This window comes from Pongo pygmaeus, chromosome 9 (assembly GCF_028885625.2).
Source record: "Pongo pygmaeus isolate AG05252 chromosome 9, NHGRI_mPonPyg2-v2.0_pri, whole genome shotgun sequence".
Classification (NCBI taxonomy): Eukaryota; Metazoa; Chordata; class Mammalia; order Primates; family Hominidae; genus Pongo; species Pongo pygmaeus.
In genome coordinates, this window is record NC_072382.2 from 45,934,049 (window position 1) to 45,950,958 (window position 16,910).

General features: G+C 38.5%; 1 protein-coding gene across 2 annotated transcripts in view; it reads right to left on the reverse strand.

Annotated features, from left to right (window-relative positions):
* Positions 1-16,910, reverse strand: part of LOC129008432 (protein kinase C-binding protein NELL1) — a 931,522-nt gene that overhangs the window by 33,902 nt on the left and 880,710 nt on the right. The window contains exon 16 of one of the 2 annotated variants that reach the window (XM_054440695.2): positions 5,238-5,378. The exons of the other annotated variant lie outside the window; for it this stretch is intronic. Within the exon in view, the coding sequence (XP_054296670.1) occupies positions 5,238-5,378 (141 nt within the window). The remainder of the gene's footprint in view (positions 1-5,237; positions 5,379-16,910) is intronic. 2 annotated transcript variants of the gene reach the window in all.

The window sequence follows — 16,910 nt, forward strand, 5'->3', positions numbered from 1 at the left end:
GGTATCCTGTACCCAGGATCCTGTACACCCTATGGGGTATCTATGGGTATCCTGTACCCATAGAAACCCCAAACCCCAGGCTCCACAAGCAGATGAGCAGACGAACAGAAGAGCAGCAGAGGAGAGAAGAGAAGGAACATCTGAATGTCAAGAGGAGTTTGGCTGGGGACACTCAGAGAAGAGTGTCTGGCTGCTGGACAGTCAAACTCCAGGGGAAGATTGTCTTCCCAGTCCATCCCCTTTCCAGCTCCCCATCCATCCCACTGAGAGTCACCTCCACCACTCAATAAAATCCCACATTCACCATCCTTCAAGTCCGTGTGTGATCTGATTTTTCCTGGACACCAGACAAGAGCTTGAGATACAGAAAGCTGTCACACTGGCCTTCTGTCCTTGTGAAAAGGCAGAGGGTCCAATGAGCCATTTACTGCCTGTGGACAGCAAAGCTAACAGAACATACTGTAACACACACCCACTTGGGCTTTAGGAGTTTCGGGCACCCATCCCTAGATATTATTGTGGGGCCAGAGCCCAAAAGTGCTTGCCCCAGCTCCTGCACGTCTGTGTACTCCCCCTCCCGTAAGGAGTTTGGGAGCACATGGTAGGTGATCAGACAAGCCACATCTTTGTCACAAGTCCTACTAAGGGGGTGAGGGAACTCCCCCGTTTCACCATTCTAATGAACCTACCATGACACAGTTTTGAGAATCCCTGCTTTACAGAGTAAGACTTCATCAGGATTTTAACTAATGGAAATGGTGCTATGGGGATAGTCAGGGAAAAGCACACAAGCAAAGGAGTAGAGGAAAGAGAATGCAGGATTTAGGAAGAGCAGAATAAGGATTTGAGTAGGCTCCAGTATCCATGCAAAGTATATGAGAGAACAAAGGAAAATAAAGTTTCATTTGTGGGAGCAATATTGTGGAAACTGATTGAAATTCCGAGGAGTCTGAATCTCATTTTTAAAATATGCAAAGTACTGCTGTTTATACATGCCATTGTTAATTATATATTAGTTCTTCTCATTTCTAAATGACCCAGATAACTATGCCTAGATAAAAGAGCAATTGCTCACAACTTTTATATTAAAACTGAGAATCACTGACTCCTACCACTGCATCAAAACACAGAGTGCATTGTACCCTACAGTGCCAACAAATCACTGTCATTATCATCTTCTGCAAATATTAATTTACAAATTTTTGTGTACTATTTTCTCCTGGCATTACAAAGATATACAAGCTAGAGAGAGACAGAAGAGACTAACTCTTATAAGCTCTTCAAGAATAGTGACTCTATCTGTCTCTGCAATACTAGGACTGGTCATTTCTTCAATCATATGTTACACTTTAAGAGAAAAAGGCAAATCTTACACATTTCTTCTCATAAAATAAGAAATCCTGCAAGCATGCTGTTCTTTATGATATCAATATTATTAAAGCCTTACAGTAAAGGATAAAATCAGTAGTGAAGGTGCTATTATCCTCATCTGACAAAAAGTGACATAGAGTGACATGAGACTATTCTTCTAAAAGCCTAAACTGATACATTTTAGATGATAACATATGCCATTGTCTGAAGAAAAAAAATAGCTGAGTACATGTTACAAACCACTTTTAAAAAAAATTGTAAGGGTTATTTTAGATGCTGATATTTCTTTTAAATGTAAGCATTAGTGGTTGATATTATTTAGGGTTTATTCAGATGTGTTCATTTTCAGTGCCATTAAGCTATGTTATTAAGATCCAGAATATGTCAGGTCATTAATCCTTCAAGAACAGACATCTTAACTTGTTCATAACCATACTCCAAGAAGACTCAAGGCAGTGCTGGTATGATGGTTGTTCTCAATAAACATTTTTTTAAATAAAAGACTCATGGTTTTGTGATATTTAACATCTCATGTCATGCACCACAATCTACACAACACAACTAGTTATATCAAACAAAATAGAAAATAAATCTGATTTGATACAGTCTTGAACATCCATGCCTTCAATCATTTGACATATATGCATTGAATGCCTTCTCTTTGACTATATTATCTTAGGGGCTGCGAGTACAGTAGTAAAAGGCAAACAAGGTCTCTGCCCTCAAACAACTTGTTTGAGGCAAGAGAATATTACACACATGTGCATGTGAATACAAATGCTAAAAAGATATAAAAGAGAGTATTATAACAAAGTTAGTAGAGAAGGATTATTTCAGAGAAAAGTCAGGGAGGTTCTCCATGAAGAAGCAACATTTGTCTGAGACCTAATAATTTGGCATCCATACAACAAGAGAGGTGTTGAGAGCTCCAGACAGAGAGAACAGTAAAGGCAAAGGCCCTGAAATTGGAATGAGCTTTTTATCATGTTCAAGGCATGAAAAGATCAAAAAGCCTTATATATATAGGAAATGAGTCCAAGAAGCAGGCAGAAACAATATCATTTAAAACCCTGAAGGCCATATAAAGTTAGAAATTTATTTTACACTCATTGGGAAGGCATTAGAAGGCCATAATAAGAAAGTATCATTATCTGACTTACATATTTGTTTGTCCAAGAAATATTCTGAACCAACGGAGTACTCCCAACTACCACAGAAATAACTAGGTGAGGGTCAGATTTCTGTCCTGATGAAGGATCATTTACAAATATTTTCCCAAAAGTGTGGAAATGAAAAGAAATTCAGACTATTACCCAAATTAAAAATGCCACTAATCCAAACGACTCCAACTCCAAGGAGTCCAGTTCACTGACATTTTCCTTTGCAAAACAGGGATCAGGTTGTAAGTGAAGAAAGAGGCTCCTTGAGAGTGCAGGAATTTTACTGCCTCCTTCAGACATACCACTCAGCATGTTAGAAATGAGCACCAGGACAGGTGCCAGGGACATTTATGAGGGTGATAGGGCTCTACAGGTAACATCAAAACAAGAGGCATAAACTGAAACTGTACCTAGATGTTCTCCCGACCTAGGTCTCATCCTTAACTTGTATCCAAACCAGTTACGTGGCTGGGAATGAGGTGTTACCTTTCTGAGAGTGAGTTTCTTTATTGATCACACGATATGATTGAATTTTCACATTTATTAAACAACCACCACCAAAGGGCCTCACTGAAGAAACAGAAGAAAAAAGCCCATTCGCTGCTCATAGTCTAGTCAGAGAGCAAATATATTGTACAAGTGAAGCTACTGAAACATACACCAAGAAAAAAGATCTAGAGTTAGCAGAAGAGAGGAGTGACAAGTCTTTTTGAAGGCATCAAAGAATACTTCATGGGGACTTGGTGAAACATGAGCTAAATTTAGGAAAATGAAATTCATATGTGAATCATCATGTTTCATCTCAGCCAGAGGGACAGCGTATATAAAGGCAGAGAAGTGTGCAGTCCCATGGCAGGTCCAAACAGTTATAAAATTGGTTTAACTATATTGAATACACATAGACACAAAGATAGGAACAAAAGATACTGAGGACTGCCTGAGGAGGAAGAAAGGGGAAGGGTATGGTTTGGAAGGCTACCTATTGTGTACTATGCTCACTACCTTGGTGACAGGATCATCTGTACACCAAGCCTCAGCAATGTGCAGTTTACCCATGGAAGAAACCTGCACATGAATCCCTTGAACTTAAAAGTAGAAAAAATAAAAAAATAAACAAAATTGGTCTAACTAGCTGGTCTCTAAGGTCCTTTGTGCACTAAAAAATCTAAGAGTCTCCCTTTTTAATGATGTCAAATATTATCTGTAAAAATTAAAATTTTCTTTTAGCCACCATGCTTAATGTCATATGTTAATATTCTATCTTCATTCCTCAACAATAGCCATTTGACCTGTTCCTATTCATATAACATTGATTTACAATGAGCTGCATATGTACACAAGTACCTGGCAGTACGTAAAGGAAAAGAAATATGAACAGAGTATGGGGTAGAATGCTGAATACACAGTGACATTTAAAATAATAGCTAACACTTCTTGAACATTTAACAGATATTAACTCAGTTATCACAACACTCATCTCGATAACATATAAACATTATTTCTGTTTTACAGATGAGATAGCTGAAATACAGACTGGATAAAAATGTACCCATGGTAAATGACTTAGAAGCAGCAGAGCTAGAATTTGACTGCCAACATCTGGCCCAAAAGTCTATACTTTTAGTAACTATACTACATGCTTCTCAACAATAATGTCAAGACTATGGGGGATAATTCATGCCATGTGGCCATTGTTCTGTCATTCATCTTTGCTTTACATCAACATCAGTGGAGAAGTTGAAAAAACATTGACTATATCTCAGCAACAGCCTTTAGAAAAAAAAAACTATATAACCTAAGCAGAGAAAACAAATTTTCAAAATCAAATTCCCACTTTCTAATTCAGCAAGCTGAACTTTGGGAACCCAAGGTCAGACTGCTTGCCCCCTAGTTGGTCCAAATCAGCATTAAGAATTCAACTGAGGTGACACAACATGAAAGAATTGGATTGGCTAAGGTTCTCATGGAAACAGTTATGTTTTTGATCAGTTGTTTGGATTTCATGAAAGTTGTAAGGTCTCGAAGGTGAATAACTCCATCTGCTAATTTCCCGTGTTCAGTATTTAACAGAACCACAAGGAGAGACCCAATAAAGCAGACTTTTCAAGAGATGATGGTGGTGGTAATAGCAACGATAATGTTAATGCAACTCTATCATATATGTGCATCAATTCAAATCTTGCAATTTTTAAATAGGTTGTATTCTTGTTCAATCTTAATATATGTATATTGTTATCCTCATTTTTACATATACACAGATGAAGTATTAGAGACTATAGTGACTCTTGCAGTATAAGAAATGAGATTCAAACTAAACTTTCTTAATCTAAATCCAGTATCCAGTATTATTTAACATTTCCCCATCTCTACAGTTGCCTCCCAAACTGTCAAAAATTTCAGCGAGTCATCACGGTTTTCCTTAGAAAGAATTAAGAAGACTAAGGTTTTCCTTAGAAAGAACAAAGCCATAACATACAGAACCAGGTTGTGTTCCTCTGCCACAGCTTCTATATAAAAATTCTAGCACCCCACCTTGCATGATCCCTGGCCTAATCCCTGAATTGTAGAGGGAGAAAATTTGAAAACTGATGTGTTTAACCAATGAATGGTCATATTTTAACACTGGGAGCTGAACAGAGTACCAAAGCAAGCCGCATCTCCTGCAAAGGTACAAGCGGTTGGAGGGCATGCCTGAAAGCTGCTTACCAATACAGGACTCCCCGGACAGTGAATAGGTCCCATCGTCATGGAAACCGCTTCTGCACTCACAGTGGTACCACCCTGGCAGGTTAACGCAGCGGGAATGGTTGTGGCACTCAATGATTCCCTCTGAACATTCATCAATATCTGCCTCAGAGAAAAACACAAGCCCACCAGGATATTAATTTCTTTTGACACTAATCTTTCAAGAAATGCCTAAAACATGTTCATGTCAACATATCAATTAAAACTGTTTAGTTACCTACAACGAAAGTCACCAGAAGAACCAAATCCCATATTTTCCAGAATTCAAATGAATTGAAAGCTTCATTCTTGGATGTTTTCTCTCATATTGAACAATGAATGAGAGATTATGGTCACAAAAAAATCCTAACTCAAAAGCTGTGTTGTCTCTGAATAACTAAGAATTAAGTTGAGGGTGTTTCGTAGTTTTGGTATTGGGTGTATATGACTTTCTTTTGAATTAAAAATTTCTAAATTGGCAATTCCAGATTTTATTGCATGTCCTTTGAAAATATTTATGAACAAATAAGTTCAGGACACTCTGGATTAAATATTATTAAACTGATTTTTTAAATGACAGCCCCAGAGACTTGTCATAATTATATGCCCTCAAAGCTTTGAGATAAGATTGATAATACGCACTGTTTCCCAAATTTATTTAGCTAATAATTACCTTTTCTTGGGGTACCTTTAATATCTTGCAAAACTAGTGTTGTGGGGAACACAGTTTGGGAACTATCATTCTATTTCTTTTAAAACTATGGATTGATTATGCTAGTCCATCAGAGATTCTCATTCTTCAATCATTCTTGAGGAAAGGAAGTCTCCTAGGCTTTTTTGTTTATTTGTTTGTTTGTTTGTTTTTCTCTAGGCTCTGGCTTTTTAGAATCACCAAATACCTGGTTCATGTATAGATTTTCTAGCACAAAGGCTTGCCTCTGCACTGAAGGAGATTGACACCATTGCAGAAAACAGAGCTGCCCATTGTTAAACCAGGTTCAGTTCATTCTTACAGAATTTCTCCAAGTAATCATTTCTTAGAATGTAGCTACTGCTGCCTGGGAATCTTCTTTGACTTCTCTTGGAAATATCTGAAATATGGGACTCATATGAATATAAATTTAATTAACATTGGAATCTAACCCATAATGAACAAAATGTACCTTGCAATTTCTTTTAACAGGGCCCTGTTAGAGGCATCAATTCAGGGGCAATCAGCTACTATTGGTTCTATTATCTTGACAAGTCCCGTGTTGTGCACTGGGCTGTTAATTTAGTTTGAAACTGGATACTCTCATCTCAAGGCATTCTGGCCAAGTAAAGAGAGAAAAGGTGTAGTTCCTCATACTGTGCAACTCCAACTCAACGATCACCTTCTTCTTCTGCGGCATGTATTGTTCAGCCTATAAAATCTTTTCCCATACATCATCCCTTAGACTTCTAAATGCCCTCAGTCCCTAGGGCCTAATATTTGTACAGGATCTTCAGATATTGCAGTTAGGCTGTGTGTGTGTTTATTATAAATCCCCAGAAAATAAATTTCCTATCACCATGTAGATTGTCATACCTCAAATTTTACAGGTCCAGGTTCTCTGGGACATATGTTGGATCACTAAAAACTTTAAAACTTCAAGTAGAGAAATGACTAAGGGCTGTGGCTCCTGGAGGCAAAGGGCTTATTCTAAATGACAGAATCAGCCCACTGCTTTTTGAATACCAGACAACAAGAGACACACATATAAACAGAACGCTGATTATAGAGATGACTTCTCTACGTTAGGCTGAAGGATAACTCTCTGTAACAAAGCAGCAACCAATTCTACCTCTGACATTTATTTCCAAAGCACTCAGAAAAACCAGTCATGATTAACACAGACCCTGTTGCCGACAGGCTGTGGACGATACTTTAGGTAATAGCCACGGTTAGCGTTTTGGGAAATCAGGAGATACACAAATAGAAGCATCTCAACCAAAGCAATCATATGTCCTGGTTTGCCTGGAAAAGTCCTAGTTTACATCTACTTCCCTTTTACTCTCAAAACACCTGAGTTTGGAGGATAAATTATCCGATCAAATAAAGTAACTCCTTCAGCCCTAAATTCAATAGAACATTTCTAGGAAGAAGAGAAGTGGTGAATGATGTGCAAATACTTTTTCAGTTCACAGATATTTCTATTCCCAAAATGAAACGATAAGGAGTTTCCATGATTCAGCAGGGCAGAAGTTATCTGTATAGCACAGGAGTCTTTCAAAAGCAGTGAAGACAATCAGACAGTTACACATCTACAACTTCCCCAGGGACACTAGGGAATCCCTGGCTTGCATGGGAAATGAGAAAGTAGTGGAGAAGCCCGTTTTGCCTGACAACTGTACTTTTCACAGACAATTCCAGAAACTCACTGGAAATAATCAGGTTCACATCACATGCCGGTACCTAAGCTGCACATTTCTGTTCTCTGTGCAAGGTCTATAATAAAGCCAGAAAATTCATTTTTATGTACCATATTGTACTTGAGAGGGGCTCACGTTTTCACTGTGTTCCTGAAACTGGCTTTCTTCTGTGTAGGTAGTCACAGTAGTATATAAAGCAACCATCACAGACCCAAATATAGAAAACACTTGGAGGCTTTTCAGCAACACTTTGGGGAATTTACAAATTATAAATGATGGTTTCTTCCCAAGCTAGGTTGTGGCTGCCTTTGTCCTCAGAGGCAAAGATTTGTTTCTCCCAGTCAGCACTCCCTATAGGCAAACAAACAAGACAGAAGCTCTGGGAATGGGGTCTCTCTGAGCTCACCACAGAATCAACTCTCATTCAAGGAATTCTGATAAATTACAGTGAGCCTGGCTGCACTCACAATGTGTCAACCATCCCAAAGGAAACAAACAAAAAGTCACCTTTCCTCCTACAGAAAGTCCTAAAATCTTGTTTAAATCTCAGTTTAATCCAGCACAGAGCTGAAAATGTGAACAAGGAAACAAGAGAAGCTGGGGGATTGTTGAATGAGATACTATGGAGTATTCATTTCTGTATCCTCAAGAGTCAAATGTCGACAACACAATAACTAACATATTGCCTGGGTCACACAGCTTACAAATGGTGAAATGTAGTTCAAAACTAGCTAGAACTAGTTTTTGTCACAACTATCATATCTTGTTGACAAATCAAGAAAGGATTATTTACACAAAGATAATACATTTATTCAATTCTGTAAATATCTGTTGAGCTAAAAATATCTGCATGGATTATTTTTGTGTTGTGTTCAATGCAAAAATGAATGAAATATGACTCCAAAAATCCAGGAGCTCATAATCAAAGGGAAGAACTATATACGTATATGTGTGTGTGTGTTTGTGTTTCATATTTCATACTAATAGTTAAAGTTTCAAACAACCACCAATATCACCAACTCCCTCCCCTAGTAACTCGGTATCTGTACACACATCTATTTTAGTACTTATCTTGTCCTATCACGTTATTTCCTTTTTGTGTCTATCACTCAAATGCAAATTTTCCAAGAAAACAGACAACATTTGATGCAGGTTTACCTTGCTAGGGATACCTGGAAGTGGGAGTACCAACCAATTTGAAAGTGCCCAATGCAAGTCCGTGGGAATGAATGTATGAAAAAATAAATGACTGGTAGATTGAATGAAAGGAAAAATTAAGAAAGGCTATAATAGAGATTCAAAATACCGCAAGATTTCCTGGTGTTCGCAAATCACAAAACTACAATGTCAATTCATAAAACTAAACAAAAAGTAAATTTAATATTTATATGTTATTTTCCTCTGAAAGACATCATGTAGTTTCTATTTAATACTTTGCTTCTACTTCTAATCTTTAGATATTTTAAGTGGGCAAAATAGGTAACAAAAAAGTTATAATTGCAATGGTGTTATAAGGAGTAATTTTAATCATGATTATGATTATAATAATAATAACGATTTCTATAATTGTTGCAATGAAAAGTCCTACCTGTGCCATGAATTTTTCATTTACAATGAGAAACAGACGAATAACCAAGGTTTGTTTTCATAAAATGTATCCTAAGCAATACATTTAATCCGATTTGGGGCATATGATGAATTTTCTATAGAAAGCAATTTGCAAACAAATCCTTGAATTCCTGTAAAATCCATCTCTTCATCTGGATGGATCTCTTCCTCCATCTAATCTCTTTCCTATTGGATTTGCAATTTGACAATTTATAAAACCAATAAAGTTTTTCTCAAAGCTTATTTTCAAAGAGGTACTTTTGTATTTCATACTAACAGTTAAAGCTTGCAGTGAAGTAGTGGCTCAGGTTGTGGATGGATTATACCTTTTCTAAGAGTTTTTAGGGTGATATTGAGTCATGAGAAAAACTTTTGATATTTCCATTCATTCAACAAAAGTTTATTGAGCACCTACCATGTGCTAGTACATCTGCCCCACATACTAAGCACTCTATCATATCCTCTGCTACAGAGATAGAGAGATAAGGTCTCTGCCCTCCAGATACATAGTCTAGGGGGCAAATAGAATGTAAAAGAAAAATAAACTGTTGTTATAAATACAGACTTTAGAGACAAACATGACTTCAAAGTCCTCCTCAATAATGCACTGATTATTTAGATTTCGCAAGTCTTTGTTTTCTCATCTGTAGATTGAGAATGATAAAATCAAACATCATGTGACTGTTAAACAAAAAAAAACTCTTAAGCACAGTCTGGATATTAACTTTGGACTAAATATTACTGCTATAAAACAGAAGACAGAATAAGTTGATTCTGAAAATAAAAAAATATATAATAATATCAACTTGCAATCAGGAAACTGGTTAGGACTAAGAGATTATTTCCGGATCTTTAAAAATATTCGTTTGGATTTTGAGACAAGTGTAACCTTGTTAAGCATTCAGGAATAGAATCTATAAATCTATAATACATGCCTCATAAAGACTTAGATTCTCTTGGTCACCAAAAAACTTCACATAAGTTTAAGGAAGTAAAATCAGCAACATAAATTGTCACAAGTACAGCAAACACATACCTGCTTATTTTTTGCTATTTGCTGAATGCCAGAATTGTACTGAACATAACATGCAAAGACCCTGAGGCAGAAACAGGCTAGTTCTTCTATCTCTTGTTTTTCTTGGGTGCTTAGGGATGTGCCTGGAGCATGCTCCTTTGGAGATACATAAGGCCATGTGGTTGAGCTCTAGTTACAGAGTTAGAAGTGACATAATTTCAATATGGTTCATAAAAATGCCTTATATGATCCTCCAGAATATTTCTACCTGCTCACTACAGGCCAATTTCCAGGAGAACCTTGGAAATCACGTATTGAAAATACTACAACATTCTTCTGCCTGGCTTCCTGCAAGGCTATGTAGACCAGGGCCCTTCCACAGACCTGAAACTGTCATGGGCTATTTAGATGAGTAAGAAATATATTTCTATTTTATTGAGCCATTACTGTTTGGAGTTGCTTTTTATTGCTAGCCAGCATTTCCTAATTATTATGAGAGACACTTTTCCATATTCAGGGAAAAGACTGTGCTCAGGTTAGAACTCATACTGATGCAATATCTAAAAATAAAAACAGAAACAAGCAAACAAGGAAAAACACCCAGCACTAATCACAGATTATGTAGGCAGCTAAAGGAGTAGAAGAAGTTTTTTGCTGAAAGTCAAGAGTCAAGATAACACACAAAACGAGACAAAGCTTTGTAGTTAGATATATTCGAGTTTGAATTCTGGTTCTGTTATATGACTTTGACTTTGAGCAAGTTATTTATCTTTTTTGAGCTTCACTTTCTTTGGCTTTTAAATGATAGCATCACTGTCTTGGTCCATTCTGTGTTGCTGTAACAGAATACCTGAGATTGAGTAATTTATAAAGAAAAAAGGTTTATTTTGCTCATGATTCTAGTGACTGAAAAGTCCAAGATTAGGTAGCTGCATTTGGTGGGGGTCTCAGGCTGCTTCAAGTCATGGTGGAAAAAAAGGTCGGGGGTGGGTGTGTGCAAAGAGATCACATGGCAAGAGAGGAAACAAGAGAGAGAAACTGGTGAACCAGACTCCATAGGAGCTAATCGATTCCTGCCAGAGAGAACTCATTCACCCTCATGGGAGAGCATTACTCTGTGCATGAGGGCTATGCCTCCGTGACCCAAACACCTCCTACTTGGCCCCACGTCCTAACACTCCACACTGGAGATCAAAATCAACATGAATTTTGATGGGAACAAATCACATCTAAACCACAGCAATTACCTATCTCATAATGCTGTTGTTTTAAAGATTGAATGAGATCAATCTAAAAACTACAAATCCAGGTAGAAATTCATTAGGCAAGGGATATTTATTGTTCTGTAAGTTATAATCCCCACATTCCAAGACGGTCCAAATCTCCAGGCTTCAGTTCCTTATATGTAAAATGAAAGGACTGTGCATTTATGGCCTCTATTAGTGTAATGGTTAATATTGAGTGTCAATTTGATTGGATTGAAGGATGCAAAGTATTGTTCCTGGGTGTGTCTGTGAGGGTGTTGCCAAAGGAGATTAACATTTGAATCAATCGACTAGGAGAGGTGGACTCACCCTCAATCTGGGTGAGCACCATCTAATCAGCTTCCAGAGCAGCTAGGATAAAAGCAGGCAGAGGAACCTGGAAGGACTAGACTGGCCTGAGTCTTCTGGCCTCCATCTTTCTCCTGTGCTGGATGCTTCCTGCCCTGGAATACCAGACTCCAAGCTCTTCAGCTTTTGGACTTTTGGACTTACACCAGAGATTTGCCAGGGACTCTCAGGGTTTCAGCCACAGGCTGAAGGCTGTACTATCAACTTCCCTACTTTTGAGGTTTTAAGACTTGGATTGGCTTCCTGGCTCCTCAGCTTGCAGATGGCCTATTGTGGGACTTTAGCTTGTGATCATGTGAGTCAATTTCCCTAAAAAACTCCCATTCATATATTCATCTATCCTATTAGTTCTGTCCCTTTAGAGAACCCTGACTAATACAGATTTTGGTACTGAGAATGGGGTGCTGTTGTAAAGGTGCCCAGAAATGTGGAAATGATTTTGGAACTGGGTAACAGGCAGATGTTGTAATACTTTGGAGGGCTCAAAAGAAGATAGGAAAATGTGGGAAAGTTTGGAACTTTCTAGAGACTTGGAGTGCTCAGAAGACAGGAAGATATGGGAAAGTTTGAAACTTCCTAGAGACTGATTAAAGGGCTTTGACCAAAATGCTGATAAGTGATATGGACAATAAAGTCCAGGCTGAGGTGGTCTCAGATGCAGATTAGGAACTTTTGGGAACTGGATTAAAGGTCACTCTTGCTATACAAAGAGACTGGCAACATTTTTGCCCTTGCCCTAGAGATCTGTGGAACTTTGAACTTGAGAGAGATGATTTAGGGTATCTGGTGGAAGAAATTTCTAAGCAGCAAAGTATTCAAGAGGAAGCAGAGCATAAAAGTTTGAAAAATTTGCAGCCTAATGGTGCAGTAGAAAAGAAGACCCCATTTTCTGGGGAGAAATTCAAGCAGGCAGCAGAAATTTGCATGAGTAATGAGCCAAATGCTAATCACCAAGAGAATGAGGAAAATGTTTATGGGGCATGTCAGAGACCTTCCCAGCAGCTCCTCCCATCACAGGCCTGGAGGCCTAGGAGGGAAAAGTGGTTTTGGGGGCTGAGTTCAGGGCCCCTCTGCTGTGTGCAGCTTCGGGACTTGGTGCCCTGCATCCCAGCTGCTGTATCCCAGGCTAAAAGGGGCCAACATATAGCTCAGGCCATGGTTTCAGAGGGGGCAAGCTCTAAGCCTTAACAGCTTCAACGTGGTGTTGAGCCTGTGGGTGCCCAGAAGTCAAGAATTGTGGTTTGGGAACCATCGCCTAGATTTCAAAGGATGTATGGAAATGCCTGGATGTCCAAGTAGAAATTTGCTACAGGGGCAGAGCCTTCATGGAGAACCTCTGCTAGGGCAGTACAGAAGGAAAATGTGGGATTGGAGCCCCTACACAGAGTCCCCACTGAGGCACTGCCTAGTAGAGCCAGCTGTGAGAAGAGGGCCACCATCCTCCAGACCCCAGAATGGTAGATCCACTGACAGCTTGCACTGCACACCTGCAAAAGTTGCAGACACTCAATGCCAGCCCTTGAAAGCAGCCAGTGGAGAGGGGTGTACCCTGCAAAGCCACAGTGGTGGAGTTGTCCAAGGCTGTGGGAACCCACTTCTTCCATCAGTGTGGCCTGGATGTGAGACATGGAGTCAAAGGAGATTATTTTGGACCTTTAAGATTTAATTACTGCCTCATTGGATTTCAGACTTGTGTGGGGCCTGTAGTCTCTTTGTTTTGGCCATTTCTCCCATATTAGTGTATTTACCCACTACCTGTACCCCCACTGTATCTAGGAAGTAAGTAACTTGCTTTGGATTTTACAGACTCATAGGTGGAAGAGGCTTGCCTTGTGTCAGATGAGACTTTGGACTTTAGACTTCTGAGTTAATGCTGAAATGAGTTAAGACTTTGGGGGACTGTCGGAAAGGCATGATTGGTTTTGAAACGTGAGAACATGAGATTTAGGAGGGGTCAGGGCAGAATGATAGGGGCAGAAATCTCACCTTGCATTGTAATAATCCCCATGTATCAAGGGTGGGGCCCGGTGGAGATAATAGAATCATGGGGTCAGTTTTACCATATTGTTCTTGTGGTAGTGAATAAGTCTCATGAGATCTGATGGTTTTATAAATGGGAGTTCCCCTGCACAAGCTCTCTTCTCTCCACCATGTGAGACTTGACTTTTCTTCTCATTCACCTTCCACCATGACTGTGAGGCCTCCCCAGCCATGTGGAACTGTGAGTCAGTTAAACCTCTTTCCTTTCTAAATTACCCAGTCTCAGGTATGTCTTTATTAGCAGCATGAGAAGAAACAGAAACAGCTACTTTTAATATTCTAGAATATGGGAGACCTTAGCTTTGGGCTCATAGCTTCTTCTGCTGCTAACCAGCTGAATGACTGCTAGAAAGTTTAAGGAACCTCTTTGTACCTCGGGTTCTTCATTAGACAAATGGCAATTTTAAAAATACAAATTTTGTCTGCCTCACACACAAATTCCAATAAGGTATGAACAATCTCTGCAAAGTCAATTGATTATCTCATAAAATATCTGGTGACGTCATTATTGTTGTTTCTTCTTTGTAATTCCTTATTAGTAACTAGTTTTTGTGTATTAATCTGAAAGGTACCTGCTATTAACAATGATGTCGATAGTATTGACAATATTGCTCTCTAACTTTCTTCAGTGACGCTGCACAAAATAATTCATTTATTCCTGGATCTGGCCATCTAATTTTATCTCTGAAGCCTTTCTGTCTTTTCTCTAACAAACTGTGCCCAAATTCTTCCTAAAAGAACCCATCTGTTAACATTTCAACTCTCACCTTTATTCTGGAAGCTCTCTGATCTATATCTCTAAGCTGACCTCTAACACAAATTCAGAAATGCATTTACTATTGTCTATGGATTTGCAAATCTCATAGGTCTCTTCATTTCAAACTTATTCTGCCCAAAGCTTTACATGACATACGTGTTTCTATGTACCAAATTCATTTTCCTCCCCAACACTCCTTCCTCACTGTCATTCCTCATAACCAATGAACAAAACTATTGAAATTTGACTGCCATGAACCTTGAAGATTTTAAAAACACGGAACTAAATCTTATTCACTCTAAGCCTGAAAATCCTATGATTCTGTGATATTTAAAAATATCCTGCTCCTCTAGTAATTACAAATGATTCTTACTGTAAAAATCTCCTACTGGGCATTCAAAGCACAAACAATTTGACCCCACTTTGACTATCAATATGCCTTTATTTCTCAAAATTCTTCATCATAAAACCTTTGCACTCTCTGGAGTGGCTGCTTTACGTACCCACCTATTCCATACTCCATTGAATTTGAGGCTTCTCGCCCTGCAAGTGATTGTTTTTAAATTAAAATCCAAGCACAAATCTTAATTCCACCAAGAAGTCCTCTTTCTTTTCTCTGAATTCCTATAGTGTTTAACAGTTCTACCACCCCATTTAATTCTGACATACATTCTATTTTAGAATATTCTATGATTCTTACAGTTTCTCTCTCTATTAAATAGGAAGAATTTTTGAACTTCCATCTATTAATAATTTACTATGTGTCAGGTTCTCTGACAAGTGCTTTATATTCACAACTCCATTTGATCTTCAGAATGCCTCTGAGATCATTTGAATTGCTCTAATTTTACTGAAAATGGAGGTGTACATGTTTAAATAACATCCCCATGGTAAAACATCTGGAAAGTGACAGAGTGGGGATTTAAACCAAGGTCTACTTAACTCCCAAATACATACATTTAATCATTATACTCTATAGCCTCTTGTACACTTGGGGGAATACATAGGACTTTGAAGAAACTATTAAAAATATGTTCAAAATGTAAGGAAAAAACATACTGAGTTGAATAGTGAACAGATTTCTGCTACTAACCAAGGTAGAGTAGCAGGGACTGAATTTGTTGTCTCATGTGAAACAAACAGGAACAAATGCATACATATACATATATGTATGTATATATGTTTTCATATATACACACACACACACACACACACACACACACGAAAAAATTTTCAAGATACTGGAAATTAGGTAACTAAGAAAGTGATCCCCAAGAGACATAAAACAAATGATAAGAGTGCTACAAGTATCCTAGTTTACTACCTCGAGAGAGGTCCAGGCCATGGTAGAAGGAAGAAAACCCATGAGGAGCCTAGTAAACTACCTGGTTTGAGGATACAAAGATGGGAATATAGGAAGACCAAGGCAAGCAGAGGTTATAAAGCAGAGTATTGGAGAGGAGATAGCTGAACAGAGAGGTAATTTTGAAGTTCTGCAGAGAATACCAGTCAGGCAATCAGCAAAGTGCTAATCAGAAAATAAGTGTGATGAAATTATCCAAAGCTGAAGAAAGACCACCAAAATGTATTAGAGGTAATAGAGCCTGGTGCTTACACAGAAGAGGAACAGTGCATGCTTCCAAAAAGCAGACTGGGGAATCTCATAAGGCATTGGATAATATTGGATCTACAATATAAAAAAAATTAAAAAAATGCAAAATAGTAGACCCAAACCCAACCATATCAATATTTATAATAAATGTATATTTATTAAACACTTAAAGGCAAAGATTATCAGACTAGTAAAAAGCAATACCCAATTTTTGCTGTATACAAACGATATATTTTAGATACAAAAGCACAAAGAGGTTAAACTAGAAGTGTGGGGAAAGATATTCCATGTAGACATGAATGATAAGAAAACTAGAATAGCTATATTGGTTTCAGAAAAAAATAGGATTCGGCCAGGTGCAGTAGCTCACGCCTGTAATCCCAGCACTTTGGGAGGCCGAGGTGGGTGGATTACGAGGTCAGGAGATGGAGACCATCCTGGCTAACATGGTGAAACCCTGTGTCTACTAAAAATATACAAAAAAATTAGCCAGGCGTGGTGGTGGGCGCCTGTAGTCCCAGCTACTCAGGAGCCTGAGGTAGGAGAATGGCGTGAACCCGGGAGGCAGAGCTTGCATGCAGTGAGCCAAGATCGAGCCACTGCACTCCCGCCTGGGTGA